This window comes from Phaenicophaeus curvirostris, chromosome 6, assembly GCF_032191515.1.
Source record: "Phaenicophaeus curvirostris isolate KB17595 chromosome 6, BPBGC_Pcur_1.0, whole genome shotgun sequence".
Classification (NCBI taxonomy): Eukaryota; Metazoa; Chordata; class Aves; order Cuculiformes; family Cuculidae; genus Phaenicophaeus; species Phaenicophaeus curvirostris.
The window spans coordinates 17756296-17780973 of NC_091397.1; the positions used below are offsets into that span (position 1 = coordinate 17756296).

Below are 24678 nucleotides of genomic sequence, written 5' to 3' on the forward strand. Positions count from 1 at the left end.
AGACATTGAGGTGTTGGAGCACATCCAGAGAAGGGCAATGAAGCTGGTGAAGGGGCTGGAGAACAAGTGCTGTGAGGAGTGGCTGAGGGAACTGGGGCCATTTACTCTACAGAAAAAAAGGCTGAGGGGAGACCTTACCACTGTCTACAAATGCCTGGAAGGCGGTTGTAGCTAGGAGGGTGTTGGTCTCTTCTTCCAAGTGACAGGCAATGAGCCAAGAGGAAATGGCCTCAAGTTGCACAGGAGAAGTTCAGATTAGGCATCAGGAAAAAATTTCTTCACTGAAAGCTTTATTGGGCACTGGCACAGGCTGCCCAGGAAGGTGGTTGAATCACCATTCCTGAAGTTATTTAAAAGATAGGTAGATGAAGTGCTTGGGGATATGATTTAGTAGTGGACAGGTATGGTTGGACTCAATCATTCCAAAAGTCTTTTCCAACCAAGTGGTCCTGTGATTCTATAGAAAGGATATCAAGCTACTGGAGAGTGTCTACAGCAGGCCACAATGCTGGTGAAGGGTTTATAGGAGGAGCTGTATGAGGAACTGCTGAAGTCACTAGGTCTGTTCAGCGTGGGGAAAAGGAGATTCAGAGGAGACCTAATTGCAGTTTACTCCTTCCTCACAAGGGAAGAAGGAGCAGGCACCAATCTTCTCTATGGTGACCAATAATGGGACCTGAGGGAATGGCAAGAAGATGTGCCAGGAGTGGTTTAGGTTGGCTATTAGGAAAAGGTTCTTCACCCAGAGGGTGGTGGAGCACTGGAACAGGCTCCCCAGGGCACCAACCCTGACAATATTCAAGAACAACTTGGACAATGCCCTCAGATACACGATGTCAATGTTGGGGTTGGCCTGGGCACGCACAGGGAACTTGATGATCCTTGCGGGTCCCTTCCAGCTCGGAACATTCTATGATTCTAAACCATCATCCCAGGTGGGCCCTCCAGCACGGAGAGCAGCGAGGCTGGTGGAAAGAGGAGCAATAGGAGAAGTCGGGCTGCGGGGAAGCCAGGGGCCAGGAGCAGGGGAGGGCCCCGTGGGTGCCCACTGTCACGAGGGCAACTGGGCTGCACTGCCTTCTGGCACCTCTGGAGAGCCCCTGAGCCCGAGGGCCTCCTCTGAACCCCTTAACAAGAGGCTGCTCTGACACAGACTTCCAGTGTGGGGATGTATGTGGGTTGGAAGCAGGGCAGTGATGCTGTGCCCGGAGTGGGACACGCAGGGGGAACTGCCAGCTCTGCAAGCATCGCTGTGGGATCTGTGTTGGCACACATGGAACAAATTCACGAGAATACTTGCCACATTGGTTACATCCCCTACCATGACCACTCAGGGTACCTTCCTGAAGGACCAAAAGTGTTTTGCAGGAATTTATTGCATACTGCTTTTAGAAAAAAAAACATTTACAAACTAAAATATGTGTCAATAACCTAAATAGTGTTACTCACATTCAAAGTGTAATCACAGTTATGTAACCTATGTGATTATATAATCTATGTATTCTAATCTTGCATAGTCTAAAATGTAATCAATATTATGGGCACGTGCATCTCCATATGGCAGAGTCTCATCTTTGGTATTTATCCATCTTCTAGGCCTTGTGCCATTTTTTCCATGTGCTCTCCAGTTATTTTGAGGTTTTATTATCGTTTTCTTTCTTTCAACTGACACCAAGCTGGATCAGCACAACCACAGTGCTGCCTCCCCCTACTTTCATGCACATCTCTCTTGATTTCTACAAGCACACTCACCGTCATGATTGTGTGGCTCAGCCAGGTGATCTGGTGGAAACCTCAGCCAAGGCCAACAAAACCCCCTAAAAGGTAGTGAACACGAAGCAGTTTTCCACACAGCTATGTGTGGCTCATGCTGCCTCAAGGGAAGGGAGGGAATGCATAGACCCTCCCTTGGATGAGCTCAGGCTGCAGCGGAATACGCACTGGCAATGGTAGTGTCGCAACAGGCATAACCTGATGTTGGCATGTGTTGCCACCAAAAGTAGCAACCCCTCCTGCTCTCACTGCACTTCTCTGCCAAAATTGCTTTGACAGGAGACACAGCTGAACTAATGCTGCAGAGTTAAATGAAAAATACAGTCAAAGATTAATTGTATTTAATAGCAATATAGAAGGCTAATTTAAAATGTAGTTTTGTACATTTGCTCATTGAATTGCATCTGTTGCTGGGATCTGTGGCACAGCAGCACTCTACGGAAGTACAAGCAAGGCCTTCCTGTGCACTGTCAGATGATGAGTCACGTAACTAAAAGCAAAAAAAGGGCCTGATTAGCTGTGTTAATAGACCCAAGAACTACACTGACTTTTCTGTCAGAGATGGCTCTTTGCTGATGTGGAGAGCTACAGAATGATCAAGATTGGCATGAATTAATTATGTTAATGTGAAAGCAACATAAAAGCAGTAATGCAAGGGCTGAAAGAATGAGTAAGAGTGCAACTGGTAGCAGTGAAACTGGTAAGCACTGAGGACTGTGCTGTGTCAATGACAGCAGGCGGCTGCTGCTCTGATAAGGTGCTATCACAAATGATTTGTCAGAAGGCCCGCGCTCTGGGAACAGGAGGGTGGCAGCAAAGTCAGAGCACACTGTAAATGCCATCCCTGTTCCTGCTGTCACAACGGGAAGGCAGAATGTACCATGGAGGTACTGAAAATAAGGAAACAAGCACAACAACCCTGCCCTAAGACTAATGGAGGCTGAAGCAGTCAAGAACTGGAAGGAAGCAATGGATCACATTATTCTAACTCCCCATCATAAAAGAACTGCCCAGAACAGTTTGTTTGCTAAGAGACAGTAAAGGCTCAACAGCAAAAGCAAGGACTACATTGGTAGCGTACTCTTGCACACAAGCCATCCTGGGTATGCCCTTTGGACATGCAACTCTTGCAGTTAAGGAGGATGCAAATGTGCGAAAATGTGAGTGAAGCATATGAGAAAATGAGTATGTAGGGCCAAAATCTGTTGTTTCTTTCTAAATAAATATTACCTTCCAGTTCTTTCCTGTCTCACACCAAGTTCTGTTGAATTCCTGCCTCTTCAAGCATCTCAGAGAGATGAGAGGCAGCCTACCTGCTCATAACAACTAACAACTTACTGCCAAATTAGAAACCCAGATGACAAATTGAGTAGTTACTGCTCAGATCAAAGTTTTGATGATAGTTTGTCATAATAAATGTTCTAAAAAACCCCAAACTACAGAATGAATCATAGAATCATAGAACTGTTTGGGTTGGAAGGGACCTGAAAGATCATCCAGTTCTAACACCCCTGCCATGAGCACAGACACCTCCCACCAGACCAGGCTGCTCAAGGCCCCGTCCAGCCTGGCCATGAACGCTTCCAGGAAGAGGGCATCCACAGCTTCCCTGGGCAACCTGTTTCAGTGCCTCACTGCCCTCATTGTGAAAAATTTCTTCCTACCAGCTAAAGCCTAAATCTTCCCTCTTCCAATTTAAAGCATTTCTTCCTAATAGCTAATGCCTACATCTTCCCCCTTCCCATTTAAAGCCATTTCCCCTCATCCTATCACTACATGCCTTTGTAAACAGTCCCTCCCCAGCTTTCTTGTAGCCCCCTTCAGGTATTGGAAGGTCGCTATAAGATCACCTTGGAGCCTTCTCTTCTCCAGAATGAACAACGCCAACTCTCTCAGCCAGTCCTTGTATGGTTCTCCAGCCCTCTAACCATTTTTGTAGCCCTCCTCTGGACTCATTCCAACAGTTCTATATCCTTCTTATGTTAGGGATTCCATAAGTGGACACAGTACTCCAGGTGGGGTGTCACGAGAGTGGAGTAGAGGGCGAGAATCACCTCCCACCCTGGACCTGCTGTGGGTTTTATAATTGCTGTATACAATAAAGAGAATGAGGGAATTTTTAAGGACTCTTGACCAAGCTGAAAAGGCTGCGATGAGGCAATGTGGTTTCAACAGAGACAGTTGTGAGAAACACTTACTCACTGGTAAAATATTGAAAAGGACAAAGTCTTTGAAGCAAAGGCAATAATATTTTTCTTTTACAATTCAGTGCTGAATCGGATACCCTTCAAAATAGCGCATGCTGTCTTACAGAAGCAGTAGCTATATATACTAGTTTTAGACAAAGAACCATGTAAGTCCCCAAAGAATGTTTATCTTTTTAAGTTATCCAACCATGTCTGGAGACTCCCTTCAGGTTATCTCCTGACCCAAGACAACTACATCTCAGAAGTCAATTAAGCACATCAATAAATTCTTGCAGCTCTAAGACAGGTGATCTCAACTTAAAACAGATACATCTTACAAGACAAGCATATATTCTTGCAACTCTAAGAGAGCGTTTATTCTTTTCTTTTTATTATTTATCCATGTCAAGAGACTGTCTGCATATTATCTCTTGATACAAGACAGATTTATATTACAAGATAAGATTACAAGGAGCGAGTCCATAGAAGAGCAACAAAGCTGGTGAAGGGGCTGGAGGACAAGTCTTACGAGGAGCGGCTGAGAGAGCTGGGGTTGTTTAGCCTGGAGAAGAGGAGGCTGAGGGGAGACCTCATTGCTCTCTACAACTACCTGAAAGGAGGTTGTAGAGAGGAGGGTGCTGGCCTCTTCTCCCAAGTGACAGGGGACAGGACAAGAGGGAATGGCCTCAAGTTGCACCACGGGAGGTTCAGGCTGGACATTAGGAAAAAATTTTTCACAGAAAAGGTCATTGGGCACTGGCACAGGCTGCCCAGGGAGGTGGTTGATTCACCTTCCCTGGAGGTGTTTAAGGCACAGGTGGACGAGGTGCTGCGGGGCATGGTTTAGTGTTTGATAGGAATGGTTGGACTCGATGATCCGGTGGGTCTCTTCCAACCTGGTTATTCTATGATTCTATGACACTAAGCTGGGTGGAAGTGTTGATCTGCTGGAGGGTAGGGAGGCTCTGCAAAGGGATCTGAACAGGCTGGACTGCTGGGCTGAGTCCAATGGCATGAGGTTTAACAAGGCCATGTGCTGGGTTCCGTACTTGGGGCACAACAACCCTGTGCAGTGCTACAGACTAGGAGAAGTCTGGCTAGAAAGCTGCCTGGAGGAGAAAGACCTGGGACTGTTGGTTGACAGCAACTGAACATGAGGCAGCAGTGTGCCCAGGTGGCCAAGAAGGCCAATGGCATCTTGGTTTGGATCAGAAACGGCGTGACCAGCAGGTCCAGGGAGGTTATTCTCCCTCTGTACTCGGCACTGGTGAGACTACTCCTTGAATCCTGTGTTCAGTTCTGGGCCCCTCACCACAAGAAGGATGTTGAGGCTCTGGAGTGAGTCCAGAGAAGAGCAACGAAGCTGGTGAAGGGGCTGGAGAACAGGCCTTATGAGGGGCAGCTGAGAGAGCTGGGGTTGTTTAGCCTTGAGAAGAGGAGGCTGAGGGGAGACCTCATTGCTCTCTACAACTACCTGAAAGGAGATTGTAGAGAGGAGGGTGCTGGCCTCTTCTCCCAAGTGACAGGGGACAGGACAAGAGGGAATGGCCTCAAGTTGCACCACGGGAGGTTCAGGCTGGACATTAGGAAAACATTATTCACAGAAAGGGTCATTAGGCACTGGGTACAGGCTGCTCAGGGAGGTGGTTGAGTCACCATCCCTGGAGGCTTTTAAAAGACGGGTGGATAAGATGGTCAGGGGCATGGTTTAGTGGTTGATAGGATTGGTTGGACTCGATGATCCACGAGGTCTTTTCCAACCCGGTGAGTCTGAGAGAGCCTGTCAGAAACGGTTTCAGCAGCGCCCCGGGAACGCCGAGCCCAGCCCGCCCCGAGCAGAGCCGCGCGGGGGCGGTGACGGCGCCTCCCCGAGATCTCGCGAGATCAGCGCCCTCCGCGCGCGGGGCGGGACGCGCGCCGTTTGAAGGGGCGCGCGGCGGCGGGTGCGGGTGGCGCGATGGCCGCGCTGGGGCCGGCCGAGGCGGGGGCGGCGGCTGCTGTCACAGCGGCTTCCCCCGCCGGGCCGCGGCGGATCGAGGTCCCCCGGCCGCCCTCCATCGAGGACTTCACCATCGTGAAGCCCATCAGCCGCGGCGCCTTCGGGAAGGTGTACCTGGGCCGCAAGGCGGGGAAACTCTACGCCGTGAAGGTGAGGGGCCCCTCAGGCCCGGCCCTCCCGCTACCGGGGGCTCTCGGACATCGGGTCGCCGCGGAAAACTCCGCCTTGAGCCGCGTTAAGAAGGCAAAGCGTAAAATGAGGGGGTTTGCGGACTACTCGCGGAAAATAAGCTGTTGCCTTGTGCGTGTTGAAGGACTGGCCTTGTCAGCTGTGAAATCTTTACTGATGGTTTGTGCCAAGTTGATGTTTGCAATTAAAAGCGTTATAACCAGCTGTACAGTACGTAAAGAGAAGGAAATGTAAAAGCAGTCATGCGAAACAGACATTGCTGATCAGGGCTATACGTGTCTATTTACATGACTTTATTAAAAGCATTTCAAAGTGTAAATCCTTTGTCACTATTGCAGTGAACACCTCCCTGGAGGTGTTCAAGGCCAGGTTGGATGGGGCCTTGGGCAGCCTCATCTAGTGGGATGTGTCCCTGCCCATGGCAGGGGGGTTGGAACTAGATGATCTTTAAGGTCTTCTCCAACGCAAATCATTCTGTGATTCTGTTAATGAGCTGTTCACAGGTTCAACACTAAACAGTTGCTAAGTGCTTGTACAGTAAGGTCAACACTTACTAAAAGGGAATAAATTCTCTGTGTGTCTTGGGATAGTTTTTGTATAACTTCAACAGTGATGGTATCTGTGGAAACTACTTTTCTGCAGTTTAGGCATTGTGTATAGAGTGGTTCAATTACATTACTTCAATACCTTTTACAAGTCTGTTGAAAGATTTGTGACCTAATAGCTTTTGTGTAAATCCTTTATACCTTTTGTAGTGAGACTAATGGATTATTCAAGCTACTGAGTTTAGTAGAAGGTATCGAATTAAACCCAATATGTTGCTATTTTTATGTTATTAAAATCTGTTATCAAGTGATGGGGTAGTAGTTGACTCAACTTGTTATAGTTGTGGTGCATAGAGAATGGATACATTAAACTTGCTTTAATATCTATTGCACATCTCCAAACCAAAGATGTTGAAGGTTCAACATCTTTTTTAGAAGGTGCGGAACATCTAATGTATATGCAATGCTTGCCTAAGTACCCATCAGCTGCATTATCACACATCTTCTAGTCAGGGTTAATGTTAGTGTGGGCATCAACATAGAATGGAGTAAATCAGTACAGGAATTGCAGCCTAATTCAGTTTAGCTTGCCACTTCGAGTTGCGTGCCTTTGTGGCCTCTTCCCAAGGAAACATTTGTTGTGTGACTTGAATGCCTCGTTTTTAATTTGCCTTAATTATAAGCAAAAAAATTTCCCTTGCATTCAATATAAGAATTAGAGGCTGGAACATCTGCAGTCTTGCACTTGATGATACCAGGATGGGATGGTTTACTGCTGTGCTCTATTTTCAGTCCTCAGGCCATATATCTCGGCCTCTAAAGAGTCTGAAAGATTTAGTAAACAAGTGTGTATCCAGGCACTGAACACTTTTTCCTGTCACTGAATTGTGTGCTGTTGGTAAGAGGGTTAACTCAAGGTAGCTTAATTTCACAGGCAGCCTAAACACTCATTTTCCAGTGTGTGCAATTGCTGTAAATATTGATGTAGTTTACATTCAGGGCTGAATTAGAAGAGCAATGAAAAAGGTTATATAATAACCTATGGTTTAAAATTCTCTCTGTATAGGAAGTTTTATATGTATGCATGTATGCAAGTTTGGAGTATAGAGATAAATGGGTTTACTGAAGAACTGTGCGTTGAGTAAAGTAAAGAATGTTCATCTACTTGATTTTATTTTGCTTTTCAGGTGATGAAAAAAGCAGACATGATCAACAAAAACATGGTTCACCAGGTCCAGGCAGAGAGGGATGCACTGGCTCTCAGTAAAAGCCCTTTCATTGTGCACTTATACTATTCGCTTCAGTCAGCTAATAACATCTATTTAGTGAGTATATAAATGGCTGTGGCACTTTATGATAGCGTTGAAACTGTATTTATGTCTGAAAACATATTTTTATGGTAGTGAGTGGGCACTTTGTCACTTTTACTTTCTTTTTTCTCAGAGTGATTGAACAACTGAAATAATTTTTTTTTTTGCCCTGGCAGCTCTCAGATCTTTCCAACTGTGTTCTTTTTTTTTTACAGGAGAGTCCTTAGTTGTAACTAATCTGATGTAGGAATATATGGTAATCTTGGGGAAACAAAACAAGAAACTATTCTATTCAAGCAGAATCCAAATGACTGAAAGGTAGCCTGTGGCCCACTTAAAGGAAATCTGATTTGCTTGTTGCCTGTGCTCAAAATTTGTTATGGTATTTGGCCTAAGTGACAAGAGGATAATTGAATGGCAAAACTAAGTACTAGTTCACAAGGAGCATTGTGTGGTACAGTAAGACTTGACTATGGTTTTACACACTGCCTCCACTTAAAGGTAGTATGGATTAAGACTGTAAAGGGTCTAGCGGGATTTTTATGGCTTGCTGTAAGTGCATGCTGTAAGTGCATGCTGTGAATAGCTATCCATTCCTGCAATGCATTTTGAGTATAAATGAAGTCTTTTTGTGGATTCTCTGTAAACTGCCATGTGAAGTAGAGGAGTTAAGGGTGAAGGATTTGTAAAGGAGGTTCTAGTGCCATCTGTATGTGTATTGGGATCTAAGTACTAGTGAGATTTCTTGACCAAAACCCTATAAATTCGTTCTTGTTACTGAAGAATGAGTTTGTAAAACTCATGGTGGCTTTTCTTGAATATGATGCGGGCCATAATATGTGGATTTGCATGAGTATTTTTGGGTATGTGTATCTTTTAAACACTCATGCCTTAGATGCTTAGTAGCTCTCACTATATACATTTCTGAGAATTTGCACTTATTTCACAAGGCTCAGGTGTGAATTTAATGTTATGTATAAACAACAGCAAAATAAAAAGATTGAGATACCTGTTTTATGCAAGTCAAAATATCAGTAGTCTTTGGCTTCAGGTCTTGAGTTTCATAGAAGTTCTTTGCAGTTTGTTTTTTATTATGTAACACAGAAATCTTTCAGACGTTAATTAAAAAGTACAGTAGTTCATTGCGAGCTGACTACAGAAAGTTGGCTAGGCAAATAATATAAAGTAAGTACATAGTCTATTAAAAGAAAATGTTTCGTGTCCTCTGTCATCTGAAGTTTTCATTATTTTATCCAAGTGAAAAGTATTGTGTGGGAAATGAAGTTTGTGCAAGGAAGCTTGTGTCAACTTCCGCTTGTTGAAATTATATTTTCCTGGGGGTGAAAGCTATTCTGTATTTTACTTGCAAATTTGAAATGAAGTTTTCAAATGTTACATTTCAAACACTTGAATGGCAGGTGATGGAATACCTTATTGGTGGAGATGTCAAATCTCTTCTCCATATTTATGGATATTTTGATGAAGAAATGGCTGTCAAGTATATTTCTGAAGCAGCATTGGCTCTTGACTATCTCCATAGGCATGGGATAATCCACAGGTGAAACCTACTTTTTTTTTTCTTTACAGATAAGTATGTAATAGTTTGTTTTTAATTTTTCACTCCAAAACACAACCAATTACTGTTTTAGCTGCCTCATTTGCTAGAGTTCATGGAAGCTGGTTTTGCATGTATGTACTGGAGTGATGTTGTGTAACAATGCCTAAAATAAAATCTGTCCGTATATCATAGAATAGTTTGGATTGGAAGGGACTTTAAAGATCATCCAGTTCAAACTGGATCCATCCACAACTTCCCTGGGCAACCTGTTCCAGTGCCTCTCCACTCTCATTGTGAAGAAATTCTTCCTTATGTCTAGCCTAAATCTGCCCATCTCCATTTTATACCCATTGCCCCTAGTCCTATCACTATAACAAGCCTTTGTAAATAGTCCCTCCTCAGCTTTCTTGTAACCCCTTAAGGTATTGGAAGGTCGCCATAAGGTCTTGGAGCCTTCTCTTCTCCAGGCTGAACACCCCCAACTCTCTCAGCCTGTCTTTGTATGGGAGGTGCTCCAGTCCTCTGATCAACTTTGTAGCCCTCCTCTGGACCTGTTCCAACAGCTCCATCTCCTTATGTTGAAGATTCCAGAACTGGACACAATATGCCAGGTGGGGGTTTCACAAGAGAAGAATAGAGGGGCAGAATCACCTCCTTCAACCTGCTAGCCAGACTTATTTTGATGCAGCCCCAGGATACGGTTGGCCTTCGGAGCTGTGAGTCCATGTTGCTGGCTCATGTCGAGCTTCTCATCAACTAGCACCCCCAAGTCCTTCTCTGCAGAGTTGCTCTCAATCACATCATCCCCCATCCTGTACTGAAACTGGGGATTGCCCCAACCCAGGTGCAGGACCTTGCACTCGGCCTTGTTGAACCTCACGAGGTTCTCGGAGGCCCACTTCTCCAGCCTCTCCAGGTCCCTCTGGATGACATCCCATTCGTCTGGTGTCGCAACTGCACCACTCAGCTTGGTGTCATCTGCAAACTTATTAAGGGTGCACTTGATCTTGCTGCCTATATCATTGATGAAGATATTAAACAGCACTGGTCCCAGTACGGAGCCCTGAAGGATGCCACTTGTCACGGATCTCCATCTGGACTTCGAGCCATTGACCACCACTACTCTCTGAATTGACCACTACTCTCTGAATTTATTTTAAGGCTTTCCCCTGCCTGCATGCTTTCCCTCAGTACAATGGCGTATTAGCAGCTGTGCTGCCTTCTCGGTCCCCTACCGCTGTGGCTTTTAAATGACTGTTAATTCAGGAACCCTCTGGATACTACAAGCATGTTGCTGTAGGGAAAAGGGACATTTGACTACTCTGCTCCCCCTGCAGTGAAAGGTCTTTGCTGCGTTCAGCAGTGCTGCAGGGAGCACTTGTGAAAGTTTTACTAGGGGTTTGCTTGTCATGTGTAGGAGTTACACATTAGTAAATGTGATGATAGTACTCCTCAAGAACACTTTTTAAACCTGCTGCAACACAAAATGTGCAACTTGTGTGGTGCTTTTACAAAACCTGAGACATTTGTTCAATATTTAGTGCTAGATATATTTAATTGTTTTGTTATTTTCTTCCAATTGGAATCTTCTGCTGGCTGGGAGATGTTACTGAGATAGAACTATACTCAGTGTTTTGTATTGAGTTTTTCTGGTCAGTTAACTTAATATTGCTCATATTGCTCAGGTGTTTTTTTGTTTTGGTTTGGTTTTTTTTTTACTGACTTCAACTATGTTCATACCTTCAGGGATCTGAAGCCAGACAATATGCTCATTTCTAATCAGGGGCATATAAAGTTGACAGATTTTGGGCTATCCAGAGTTACTCTGAACAGAGGTAAGAGTTGCCTGTGTAATTTTGGTTGTATAGAAGAAAATCTGAAGTATATTGTGTTCTGTAATATTCTGCTTTCACTGGTAAGTTCTAGTGGGACAGATTATTGTGTCTAGTTGGATATATGCAAACTGTAAGACTACTTACCTCTAGTGAGCAAAATGGCATCTAAGGTTAAATTTTCACCTATGAAAATTTTGTCTGTAGCTTTTTTTAAAGCTGTCTTTGAGCAAGAAAGCAGGCTTTGAATCAAATTTACCATCTTAACCCACAGGCCATAGGCTGGAGTTGCTACCTAAAAACCAAAGTTGGTATCAAGTTAGAAAATGTAACACTTGTAACATAATGTGTTGATAAGAAAGTGGACATTTACAGTTTCTGTAGCTGGATAAGAAATTGGACATTTACAGTTTCTGTATTTATAAAGTGTAATTTTTTGATGGAGGTTCAGGAAGAAACATCTTGTGTTTAAATAAGAATAGACAGGTATGTCTTCACTTGGGTTTGGTGGCTTCCTCTGTACTCCTTTAGTATGTGACTATATTTTTTTTACTTCTTGATAAAACTTGAGTAAATGCCTGTAATTTTGCTTATTTAATAGCAAAAGGAAAACGTGACCTGATTTATGGTTTGTTTGGTTTTTTTTCTGTTTGTAGAGATAAATATGATAGATATCCTTACTACACCATCAATGGGAAAGCCAAAGCAAGACTACTCACGTACTCCAGGACAGTTGTTGTCTCTCATCAGCTCTCTAGGTTTTGTAAGTAATTTTCCCTGTCTTTGAAGTATTTAATTTTTGTAGTTTAATTAGTATTCTAGATGTAATAACATGAGTCATAAGGCTGTTCTTGTGCTTCTTCTGCCAGCTGGTAGAATGACTTATTAAGTTTCCAGTACCTTGAGGTTCTGAAGTGATTACCTTGGACTACATTTCAAATTGCTGACTATCAGTTGTGCTTCATAAAATTTGGTAAATGGCCATGGTTAAGCTCCAGTGCAAATGTATTAAAGAATGTGGGAAGTTACACTGAATCCTGAAAGTTTTTTTCAGGCTCCATTAACTTTTAACTATGCTTCTTCCTGCTTGATAGTATAGTCCTGCTGGAATGAAAATGCCAGGACGCAATTCAAGTCAATCATCTGACAGCCTGCATGGAATGGTTTCTCCATTACCTGTGCTGCAAAAGGAAAATACTCCTCTTTCAACTAAAGTATTCAAAACATGTGAGTATACCAAGTCTTGTAGCGAGAAATACTCTGGCTATAAGGTTGTGGTCTCCTGTTTCATGCAAGTAGCTTGGACCCACTGATGAAAGGTGCATTTCCTTTCAGTGTCTTGCGCTTATGCTACTTATGTCACCTTTTGGGTTTTTTCTGGTTTTTTTTTTTTTCTTTTGTCGAACACACAACCACTGAATTATAAATGATCCTTTAATATTTTACAGAAATGGTATTGGTTCTTGACATACTTTCATTGACAATGATTCATTATAGCAATGGGTACTTTTATTTAAATTGTCTTATCCTGCTGCTTTCTCATTTCTAACCTGAAATGAGAAAGAAAGCTATTATGGTGCTAATGTTCATGTTACATTTCAATTCTTGGCACGTTCCTACTTAAAAAAACTGAGTGATCTGACTGTGTAGGAAAGATGACAAGGCAAGTTATGATGTTATGCATGGTTTTCTGTAACTTCCTTTGTGAAAGCTTGACATAGTTTGAGTCTGGTTAATATAAGTTGCCTATTTGTATCAACATCTGATTTTCTTTTCCCTTTCAAGATCTTGATACTTCTCCATTAACTCCTGTGATGCCAGTGAGAAGTTTAACTCCTACTCTGCTTCAGTCAACAAAAAGGTTTGGTAACTCCAGTGCCACTAGTCAGTCACACACATACCTGTCCAGCATGGAGTTGGAATGCTGCAGCAGCCCCAGGTGTGAGAAAGATGTAGAGGTCAGAACTGTTTCATCTTTCCACTATAAATGAAAATTGGCTTGTACATGTATGTGCACTGTTGCAGATCTCTACTTAGCGTCCTCCAGTTATTTCAAGCGTAGACAAGCCTCCTTATAGGAGAAGCAACAGGGGTTGTAATCCTTGCTGAGCTGGGGTTTGGGATCAAACTAGTATTTTTTTTTTTTTTCAAACAAATAGTATTCCTGTGTGACATAACAGGAAAAGTAAATACTGTTTAGCCTGCGTCAAAGGAGTGAAATAGAGGGTTTCTGCTGGACAGCACTGGTTTAGCCCTGTTGTTCATGAGGTGGACGGTGCTGGAAGCACTGGCTCTTTGGAAGCCAACCTTATCCCTATGGTTTATTAGCTCAGCATGCAGACAGAAAATGTCATTAAAAGGCAGAATTTGAGGAAAAACAATAAAAAAATACATATCAAACTAATAGCTATTAAACCGTGATCATTCAGTTTTTTATATTACCGAAGGGTTTTGTATCAACTAACCGAACACCAGTAATTATAGCTGATACATAGTATGTTCTCCTATTTAAAACTGTTAATGAAATTCCGTACAAATACAGACCTAAAAGAAAATGCTGCTATTGTATGTCCCTTGCCACAACTGTCATTCCGATCACACACAAACCAATTTATAATTCCTTTGGTTTTGTCCATTTCCATAAGTCTTGTTTCTAGTATTGTTACCAAAACAGCAGTCATATCAGATGTTCCTTTTATTATCTCTGTAGTACACTATCCCACAGGGTAGTATGATGGGGTTCTTTGGTTTGGGGTTTCTTGAAAACTCAGAACTTCTGTAGCTTAACTTCTTGACATAAAATCTCAAGCACAACTTTAATTGCTGTATTTCATCATCCTTAGACATTTAAAAATACTGTATGTTCTATTGTGTTTTAGCAAGCTTATTTTAAGTTCATAATACATTCAAAAATTTAAAACTAAATTAGAGTTAATTTGATTTTTTTATATCACATTTGTCACTACTAGTGGTTATAAAGAGTAAGTACTGCTTGCCAATTTGCAGTTTCTTATGGAAGCAGAAATAAGGTATTTTAAAGGACACATTTCTATAATGCCGTAATCCTGTTTTTCTTGATACTCAGAACTTAATATGTTCATTTGCAGCAAAGTGAAGATGAACAACGATCTGCAACAGGCAAAACAAGTAACAGTGGGTCAGCTCTCCATTCACATGTAGAATTACTGAATTGTAAAGGTATTGAAGTTTTAAAGAAAAAAGAACTGGAGTCTGCCATTTCTCCCATCAGCAGCAATGATTCTGGCAGTAGGCAAAAGCTGGGAGGTGAGCGTTCTGATATAATGGATGCTCCTGTCACCACACTGGATGTGAAAGGCATAGCCAGGAAGTGTCTTTCTGAAAATAAGATTTGGGAAGAAAAACTCTTCGTAAATAAAAGAGAGATGATTAATGAGACAGCAGAAACTTCCAGTCAACAACAGTCACTTTCAAGGCAGAATGAGCCTGTCAAGCCTATCAAAGAGGAAGAAATTTTTGAAAAGCCAGGTGTAAAAAGAAGTTTTGAATTAGTTGACACCAGCCCCTGTCAGGAATTTAACCATGTTAAAAAAAACAACTCAGAATATAAACGCAGCTGTCAGATCTTGGAATTTCCAGCAAGCAAAAGGACTGGTTTGACGACAGAAATTCAGTCCTTAATGCTTTGTGATGATCGATATCTACGTGACACCTGTAAGAGCACAAAAGAAGTTAAGAGTTTTATTGGTAACCAGCAAACAGTAGAAAAATTGCTTACTCCGATTATAGCCAAAAATCTTATGCATGATCTAGATGCAGACTGTGGAAAGGATGATAAAAAGGAGTACATGAATTCAAGTTTTTTAGGCACTGATGATGAAAAACCTTTAGGAATCCTCAGTGCAGATTCTGACTTATCATTCCCTGAAATGTCTGTTACAGAAAGCCATTTAGAAAAGCAGCTTTTAGATTTGGACAAAAGTATTAAAGACATCTCCTTTGAGGAACCAAAACCAGAAGGTATGCTAATAACATCACCGGAGTCCCGAGATACCTCACAAAATGAGGAGGAAGCACATACTGTCCAGGACCGTAAGCAGTTACATCCCGAAAAGGATAATGACCAAAAACACGTGAAAGAAAATTACCTTGATGTGGTATCTTCTCCTTCAGAAAAGATGATGGAAGCACTGAATCTCTTCAAAAAAAACGCTGTTGCTTTTCGAAGCTATAGTAGTCCAATTAATGTATCCAACATATCTGAGCCATGTAGCATGGCCTCCTTAGATATAATGGATCTTTCACCTGCTTGTAGTGGCTCTTACCCAACCGCTATTACTCCTTTACAGAAAGGAAGACCCTATAGGGCCTGTCAGGTATGTAAGGAGACGTGTAGGAACCCTGCAAGCATTAGAGACTAGTGATCTCAAATTGTTTCAGTTGTTAATTTGGGGAAAATTGAAGGAGTTTGAGGTAGCCTGTCAAGGTGGCCTTTTGTCAGGTTCTCACTTATTGCCGTTGTGCGGTCAAAATATCTGTACGAGTTTAGTAATAACTGCATGTCCCCTGGCTTGCTTCTGGCTCATTGTGCACTTGTCTCTCTGCGTTTCTGGAGAAATACTTTGTTCTTGGTGAATTGGTAAGAAAGCCTGTGCTACTTTGTCTCACCCTACTTTTAGTGAGTACAGTGTGGTACAACCTGTGAGTAACTACAGGTTTCCTGATGTAGTGGGAAGTCTATCTTTTTCCTATCCTGGATCACTCCCAAGATGGTCTGCAAATGCTGTTCAGCTGCTGTAACTGCTATTGTGCCTATTCGATTTTATTTTTATCCTGGTAAAAGTGATGGTGTACGATATACTGTCAGGTACCAATTACAAGTTTGTTACAAAGGTTGATTTAAACACTAATAGCTGCTTGCCTTTTTAATCATTCTGATAGAAAGTAAAAATCTTATTGTCCTGAAGTAAGTTAGAGCCTTAGTGAAGTAGAAGTATACTTTTCAATTAGTGTTTCCTGTTCCGTTTGGCATAGTTTTGCAAGACCTTCGTCCATACTGATAGAATTATATGGTTTTTAACTTGATCAGGAGGATGCCTTTCTCATATGTTTGTGATTCTTTGCATCATTGCAACCTGATTATCTGTTTTGTATATTAATAGTGGATTTTGTAGCCTTTATGGTATAGTGATAATGAATTGGTCTCTGCTATACCAAAGAGGAAGTTGGAAACAAAATTATACAAGACAAATGGGGATCATGGGTATATTGAAAAATAAAGAATGAGAGTCTCTGCAGGATAATTTAGTAGAATCTCCAGGTCATAACAGGAAATCTTACATTGCAGTCAGTCTTATTTGCTATGAGAATGTATTGACCTCTTTGTAAGCCTGTGTATTCTATCTTCAAATAATGTCCCAAATTATTTTCACAAGATTTGTGTAAACATTTGTTAAGTCTAGCTTGAGCAGAACTTAATCTACTGGTATGCAATGTGTGAGAAAACTTGGGATTCTATGTATATGCCTGCTTTTCATTGGCTAAGATTAAGAATGCAGTGCTAAAATTGAAAGCTATTTTGGTGTTCTATTTAGTAGGTTACCTTCAGATTTTAATTTGGAAGAGGACTTTAAGATTAGTTGGGTTTTGTTGTTGTTTTTTGGGGTTTTTTTTTGAGACATTACTTGTTGATTTAGTGCTGCAGGAGGAACACAGAAAAGTGTCTCAAAGAGTAGGTATCAAATTTTTGTGCTTCAAGATGGTTGCGATAAAGAAGTGGAAGCACATTTCACACAGTTTTTCAGGGAATGTATGTTTTGTGGCAAGTTCTTGACTTGAAGTTAAGTATCAACTGTTACGCCTGTTACTGGAGATGGGAGTTTGCACTGGTTTTGTTTGACATCCAAAATCTTTGTTGCCTCTTTTAAGACGCCTTGTCAGGGAGATGCTGGCACACCATATAGGACTCCAAAGAGTGTAAGAAGAGGAGCTGCCCCAGTGGAAGGTGAACGCATCCTAGGGACCCCAGACTACCTGGCACCTGAACTGCTTTTGGCAAAGCCGCATGGTGAGGCAAACAATCCATGGAGTTTGTAAATACCTGAAAAGTCATGCATTTACATTTCTGAGTGTCTTTAGAGCTCTAAACCCTTCCAGTAATAAAGTAGTGAGTTATTTAAAAATTCCTAGTGCTTAGCTTTTGTCAGTATGGATGGCTGGGTTCACTTCAGCTGCTCCTTCCATTTACTTTTTTTACATGACTGGAGGTTTTGACTGTCTAACATAGTCTTGCCTGCTGCCAATCTAATGGATTGGAAGCTGTGCTTGGGGCAGCCTGAGACTTGTGTGTGGATGACAAAGGATGACAAAGTTGTACTTCCTGAGTGTCCTTAAAGATTCTTGAAAGGTGGGGAACTCGGTGAAATTTAGTGTGAAAGGATTAAGCTGCCAATTATTCTTAGACTGTATTCCATATGTATTGATGTTGAAGTATTACGTGTGTCCAGACAAGTTTATAAAGTTGTATTAAACTCAGTTATTCTGAGTCACCTCGTGAAACCCTTAATATTTCTCACAGAAAATTCCATATAGCAGACAGTAGTAGCCATCGAGTATATTTTGGCTAAATACTATAAGAAAATAAAATAGCATAACTTTGAAATGCATAAATTCCTTTGGCCCAAATCCTGACCTCCAGTGGAATCAACAGGAAGTCTAAAGTATTTTCCTGCTAACTTGCAAGAATTATTAACAAAAAATAATTGCAATATAGCTCTGATACATTTGTTGTATTTATAATTGCATTTTATTTCCATCTGAAAAGTATGCTTTTATTTGGTAGACCTGATAGTCTTAGGAAAATTGAGGTCTTCGGAGGAAATACTGATTACTGCTCTGTGTAACAGTGAAATTCTGCTGTATGCAGCCAATATACATTAACTAAAACTGCATGGGGAGATTTAACAGTTTAACTAACAACTAAAATTACTAAACATACGCAGTTGTTAGTTTGCACTTCCATTTAGGAACCCTGGGTACTCGCAGGCATCAAACTGGATAATAGTTTGGAAATGTAGTCAAGTGCTACTAAGACAATGTGAAACTTGCTTGCAAGGTGACTTCCATGCAATTATTGAGTTGTTTTCAGGACTTCAGTAATAACTTGCAGAGAGTCTGGGTTTTGTGTTGGGAAATGTCAGGTTTCCCACTGCCTTCAGTGTAGCCAGGGTTTTCTGGCTTTGGAACTCAAAAACTTTGCCTCACTAAATGTTTCTTGTGTTGTAAACTTGCTTGTAAATGTAGTTCTAATTCTAAACTATATTTATGTTATGGCACTGTTTTATTTCTGTTTCTAACTTAGATTTAACACTGCCAGGTTTATTGTTGAGTTACTATTTTAAGAAAAACATCTGCATTCCTGTGCCTTCAGAGAATCATACTTGGTATTTGATGTATGCATTTGTTAGTGATTTTTGTGAATTGTAATGTTCTTGCCTCATTATCTTTTTACATGCAGGGACTCTGATCTCTGGTGAGTTTACTATATGCTGTGCAGAAATGCTCTGTGAACGGTCAAAGTACAACTAGATCACAATTTCAAAGAAAACTGTTTGGGTGAACAATGTTTCTGTATAGAGACATGTCCAGTATGCACTCCACCTAGTGTGTGGTGCTTCCACTAAAGAGTCAGGAAATGCCAGTGTTGGTATAACTAGGCTATCAGAAATCACGCATGTAAGCACCATACTTAAGGAATAGTCAGCATTCTTAAAGGCACCGTGTAACAGGAAATAAACCAGATACGCTTTTTCTCATTGCCTTTCACTTTGTGATTGGTCTGTATTTTGTGTGAATGAAGAAAGCTCAGATGCTCACGACCTAGTATTTGTTTCTTGCTTTAAAGACATGATTTAGGCAGGGATATGGTAGGCGTTAATCTAATCTTCAGTTAAACTTTGGGTGGAAAGAGTTGCTGCTGAAACTTGTGTTACTACAGTGTTTAGAATTGTGATCTTATTAGACTTTGACTGAAGCTGTGACTATTAGCTGAATATCCAAGCACCTCTAAAGTGGACGTGATGTCACTGCTTTGATAGGCTGAGCTTGGTGGGGCACTCTTACTGCTGTTAAAAGTGCATTGGATTACAAGTTGTGGATTTCAGTTTTCAGTGTTTCTAAAGTCAGTCAAGACTTTGAAATGGCTCAAAACATTTATTTTCTTAACTTGGGGGGATCTTACTTTTTACATGCTAAAACCTTCAAGAAAAATTACACTTACGGTCTTTCAGATATTTTTTGCAGCAAGTGTGGCATTTATTCTTTATACAGTGGAGTGGGCTTGGCTTAAAGGTGCAGAATGCTTAGAATGCATGCAGTGGTGTCTGGGACTGCTTTGCCTGCTTGTTTTTAAGTGGGTTAATAAGATGGGTTTGGCAGGAAAAAAACCTGGAATGTGGAAAAAGCCCAAGATTATTTAAAACAAAGGAGAGGTAGCTAGTAACTACATATTGCCTTCATCTGCTTCAGCATAGTAGGAAGTAATTCCTGCATGCTGGCTCATCTCTGCAAGCTGTCTTCAATAGTTTAATGTAAATTTAGACAAATTACAATTATGTTCAATAGTATGAATTTTCATGGTTTCAAAGAACAGAAAGGTACAGGCTATAACACTGAGCATTTACCCAGTCTCTAGAGCAGTTGTTAAAGGCAACTGTTTCTTATCACAAAACAATCTTTTGGAGAAGTCAGCTCCTAGATTGTCTGTGATGGGAGTTAATAATTAGATTGTTCTTATGAGCCCCCTAGCTTTTATCAGTAAGCCCTGGTATTATCTGTAATGAATAAAGGAGCAGACTGGCTTCAAAAAGCCCTTTAATGTACATAGTAATCATACAGAAGATTGAAAATATAAGATACTTGTCTCTTCCTTTATTTCTAAGAAATTTTGCAGGATTTAAACGCTCTTCAATTTCTGCCCTTGCTAATATTCAAATCTTTGCAGATATCACTAAACCTTTGTGTTAGCGTAATGACCTAGATTTCTCTTATCAGGTTCTGCTGTAGACTGGTGGGCCCTTGGCGTTTGTCTGTTTGAGTTTCTAACTGGAATTCCACCTTTTAATGATGAAACACCAGCACAAGTCTTCCAAAATATTTTGAAAAGAGGTAATCTGTTTCAGTAATTGGGGAAAGTATGTGTTACTGACATCTGTTTTATGGTTTGATTTACCAACTTGTCTGCATCTTTCTTTGTAGATATTCCCTGGCCTGAGGGTGAAGAAAAGCTCTCTGATAATGCCCAAAATGCAATAGATATTCTGCTGACAATTGACAGTACTAAAAGAGCTGGACTGAAGGGTTGGTATCAAAATATTCTTGTGTTCTTTGCAACTAATGAAAAAATTCAAAGTGATGTCCTTCTCCTGCAACCTCAGACTAATTGTCGTGGTTTGGCCCTGGCCTGCTCTGATCAGCAGCTAAACATCAGCGCTTGTGATCCCAGTCCCCCAGAGCTTAGCTGAAAAGCTAATAAATGAATTCTGCTTTAGCTCAAAACAGAACACGAAAACTTTATCAGTTTAGGTTCCATCGTGCCTGAACACTTAAATTATGGTATTTTCTTGTATTTCTTTTTGCCCCTCTGAATGATGAAATTTGGGTGGGTGGGATGTCTTTTATTGAACCTTTGTTTTGCTACGGATGTTTAGTGTTTGACATCTGAGGCACCAAAGTTCACTCTTGTGTAACTCAGTAACAGGTATTTTTTTGTTTTTATTGAACTGATTTTTAGGAACCTTGATTAAAGCCAGTAGTTTGGGAAATAAGCCTGTCTTCCCAGAGTTGATTCGAAAGGGCTTTTTCTTAGGAGTCAGCCTGTCTTTACTGAATGCCTAGGGGAACATGGAGTTAGACAATATATAGTTAGGTTATATAATTTTTTTTTTTCCTTTCTTTTTTTCCCTTTTTGTTTCCTTTTAGAAGGACTTAAACATTTGCTGTTGTAACAGTGACTGATTTTATAAAAACAATAACATGAAGGAAGTTTAGAGTGAGATGTTTTGGAAAAAGGGGAAGAAGTCTTATAGGAAAACTCCTGAAGAAATCACTAGAGATGGAAATGATTATGGAACTGCTTACTCCTAAAGAGACTGAAAGCTAGAAGCTAAAACCAGGCCAAATCAAATTAGAGAAGGCACATGGTTATAAATTAAAATACCAACAGGGAGTTCTGTGGCTCTTAATGTCTCCTACAAAACATCTTAATTTGTCTTAATTTGAAGGTGTTTTAGTTAAACACAAGTTATTGTCTTTATTCCTGGATATTGGGGTAAAATGTAATTGCCTCTCATGCACAGAAATTTAAACCAGCTGACATAAAGGTTTCTTCTAATTGGAAGTTCTTGGAAATTTGTTCTTTTTCAGGACCTATAACTGTATGATTACCCATTCATAGGCCTCTGAAGTAAAGCAGGATGAGTAACAACCATTCTGTTTTCCTTATTGTAATTGAATTTCCACCGCTTTCTGTCACCATCTCCCCCCTGCCCTACACACGTGCTCTGCCCCTTTCTCCAGTGTGAAGCTTAACTTAGTGAGAAATCCCAGTTGTTTCATGGCCTAGTGCTGTGATTCTAGCAGTTCAGGCTTTCCAGACAAGAGAAGCTTTGAAACAGCATCTGGCAGAGAACACTGGTATCCAAAATCTGGGTTTGTTCTTTCACCCCCTCTTCAGAGATGTGGGCAGGAGCTGACTGGCTATGGCACACGTGAGTGCTGCTTTGGAAGAGACAATGAAGTCTGCTCACCCCTTCAGCTGAAGACAGCTTTTGGTACACGAGTACTTTCTTAAGAGCAGAACTTATCTACAGTTCTGGGATAGTGGATCTCTGCAGTGTCCTGCTGCACGTGTAGTTGCTCAAGTTATTAGGAGGGGTTAGAAGAACCCTCTGATTTATTGCCTATTGTCTAAAATAAACTTTAATGCTGCATGATATTATTTGATCAGGAAATGCAGAAATAATGAGCAAGTATTCATGTCTTACTCTGTCAGCTAAAAGCCCGTGCTATTAAAGTCTGTAGTGGGTGTTTGTCTTGGTAGAACTTCTACCTCCTTCTAAATGTGACTTTTACCTGTCTTATTTTTCTACTTGCTTTTGATTTTTGTGGCACAGGTGATACAAACCCATGTTTTTATCCCATTCAGCTGAAAAGATGTTTCCTTGGATTGAACCATAGTAGCAAAGCCCTGTTCATCAGGGAGTGATGTTTCCAGGTTATGCAAAAGCCACATTGGATCCTGTGTGCTAGGAAGTCACCTTCCAGTCAGAGTGGACAGGGCAGGGGAGTTCTCCTCGAGTTATTAGGTATCCCACCTTTGGGCTGGGAAAGAGGAGTCTGGTGATGTGTGGCAGCTTGGTCATTAGGGTGTTCAGACTTGTGTGTCTTGTGGGTAGGCCAAGGGGGGCAATACAAAGCAGGGAAATGGGCTCTGTGAGCCAGCAAAAGGCAGGTGGCCTGGAGTGGCGAGGGGTGGCGGTGACTCCCTTGTGTCTATTCATCACAGGACTTCGGCAAAATTAGGAACAGACTTTGAAGTGAAGCTTAAAACTTGTGTGGCACCCTGTCATGAGTAATGCCCCCAGCACACCTCTGATCCATGATGTGTGCTGTGCAGATTGGGTTCTACAGCTGGACAAAGACAGTTCTTCACTGGGGCTGAGGGGAATCAAAACCCAATTGCAGTTTGTGCTGTTGTGAATTTCCCAAACAGTGAAATAGAGCAAACCTACTGGCAGCTGTGCTTCAAGGGAACAATGTGACTATGGGGCTGGGATGAAAGGAAGTTTATAATGCCTGTACAAACTTCTGTTTCAGAACTGAAACATCACCTGCTCTTTCATGGTGTGGACTGGGATAATCTACAGAATCAAACTATGCCGTTTATACCTCAGCCGGATGATGAAACTGATACCTCTTACTTTGAAGCTAGAAATAATGCTCAGCACCTGACTGTGTCTGGATTTAGCTTGTAGCATGAAGATAAGTGAACTTTCTTCATGGTCTTGGACACTTACAGGTTGTCCTATAACACTAGTTTGATCTTAACTAAGTTTCCGTGGCAGATTTAGAGTGTGTTTTAAGTTATCAGTCTGTTTTTATTATTGTATTGTTTATTCTGAAGTGAAACTACTGTGTGAAGCTTGGCTGGTATCAAGTGCCTTCATGCTACTTTTTATCTCACTTACTGCACCTTACCAAGTGGCCAGAGCGCTGTATTTCTTGGAGTTAATAACACTTGGCAATGATGGGGCTTTTTTTTTAATACCAATCAGTAATGCCAGTTAGAAGCTGTAAGTTATTTATCAGTAGAACATAATAGGGAAAGGACATGAAAGCATGCTGCTTGTATCTGATTTTAACTTACCTCTTTGTGGTTCACTGTAACTGTTTGGGAGTAATCCTTTCTGACCAGTTTGAGTGCACATCCACTGTGCAAAGCTGATGTGTGTTTGAGGTGGAAAATCAAAATCTTAACGCAGCATTGAAACGTGTTACTCCTGTTTCTCTTTTAACCCTTCTTGGGAGAAGATACAGTGTTGTTCAGCATTCACTGTGCTAGACCTGGCATACAAGCCTGAGGGTTGTTCCACTGGTTATTATGCTTTCCTAGAGAAATGGGGTAGGGAAAGAATACTTGGGGCAAGTCTGTTTTAAATTGGTGCAGTGTAACTGCTGACACTGTAGGAAGATGGACTGAACAGCGTGTTTTGGAAATTACTTGTTTTAAATAGAAAATGCAGAGTATGCTTGCTCCCTCATGGCAGATGGTAGAAAATAAAAAAATCCCCCGAGTGTTAGCTAACAAGTGAAGTGTTATTCATTCTGAAGCTGCTCTGTATTAAAAACTATAATGCATTGTGTAATAGCCAACTTTTTCTGTAAACTCATAACTAGATGTCATACTTGTAACTTAAGTCCCAGTAAAATCTATTTCAGTATTATAAATCCTAATCAGGGGAAGCATATTTAAGTCTGGTTTGAAATGCAACACAGCTTGCACTTGCTAGGTTTTAGAAGTTTGTTTGTAGGTGATTCTGTTTAAATTATCTTCGATGTTTCTCTTGCACAGGTCTCTTTCTCAGCTGACTTACTGAAGATTTTTATTGTTCAGGTTTGTGCCTGCTAGGTAAGGCCCAGTTGTGCTAAATGGTAGCACCAGCAGCCAAGCATTTTGCTAGACATTTTTGCCAAGTGGCTTTCAAGTCGAGTTGCCCCTTGGTTGCCCTGCTTCTGGGACAAGATGATTT

The 24678-nt window shown here is 41.3% G+C and overlaps 1 protein-coding gene across 2 annotated transcripts; it reads left to right on the forward strand.

The window, feature by feature from the left end:
* The first annotated feature begins 5935 nt into the window (after positions 1–5935).
* On the forward strand, positions 5936–23933 carry MASTL (microtubule associated serine/threonine kinase like). 2 transcript variants are annotated; one of them, XM_069859478.1, is made up of 13 exons: positions 5936–6108; positions 7880–8017; positions 9421–9560; positions 11307–11395; positions 12049–12155; positions 12487–12619; positions 13178–13350; positions 14500–15747; positions 17300–17438; positions 18888–18902; positions 20423–20536; positions 20627–20728; positions 23246–23933. In XM_069859478.1, the coding sequence occupies exons 2-13, from the start codon at positions 7883–7885 to the stop codon at positions 23401–23403; spliced, it is 2553 nt and encodes an 850-aa protein (XP_069715579.1). In that variant the 5' UTR covers positions 5936–6108; positions 7880–7882; the 3' UTR covers positions 23404–23933. The 2 variants fall into 2 exon arrangements, with proteins under 2 accessions (XP_069715579.1, XP_069715580.1); XM_069859479.1 differs by lacking the exon at positions 18888–18902.
* Positions 23934–24678: the final 745 nt, after the last annotated feature.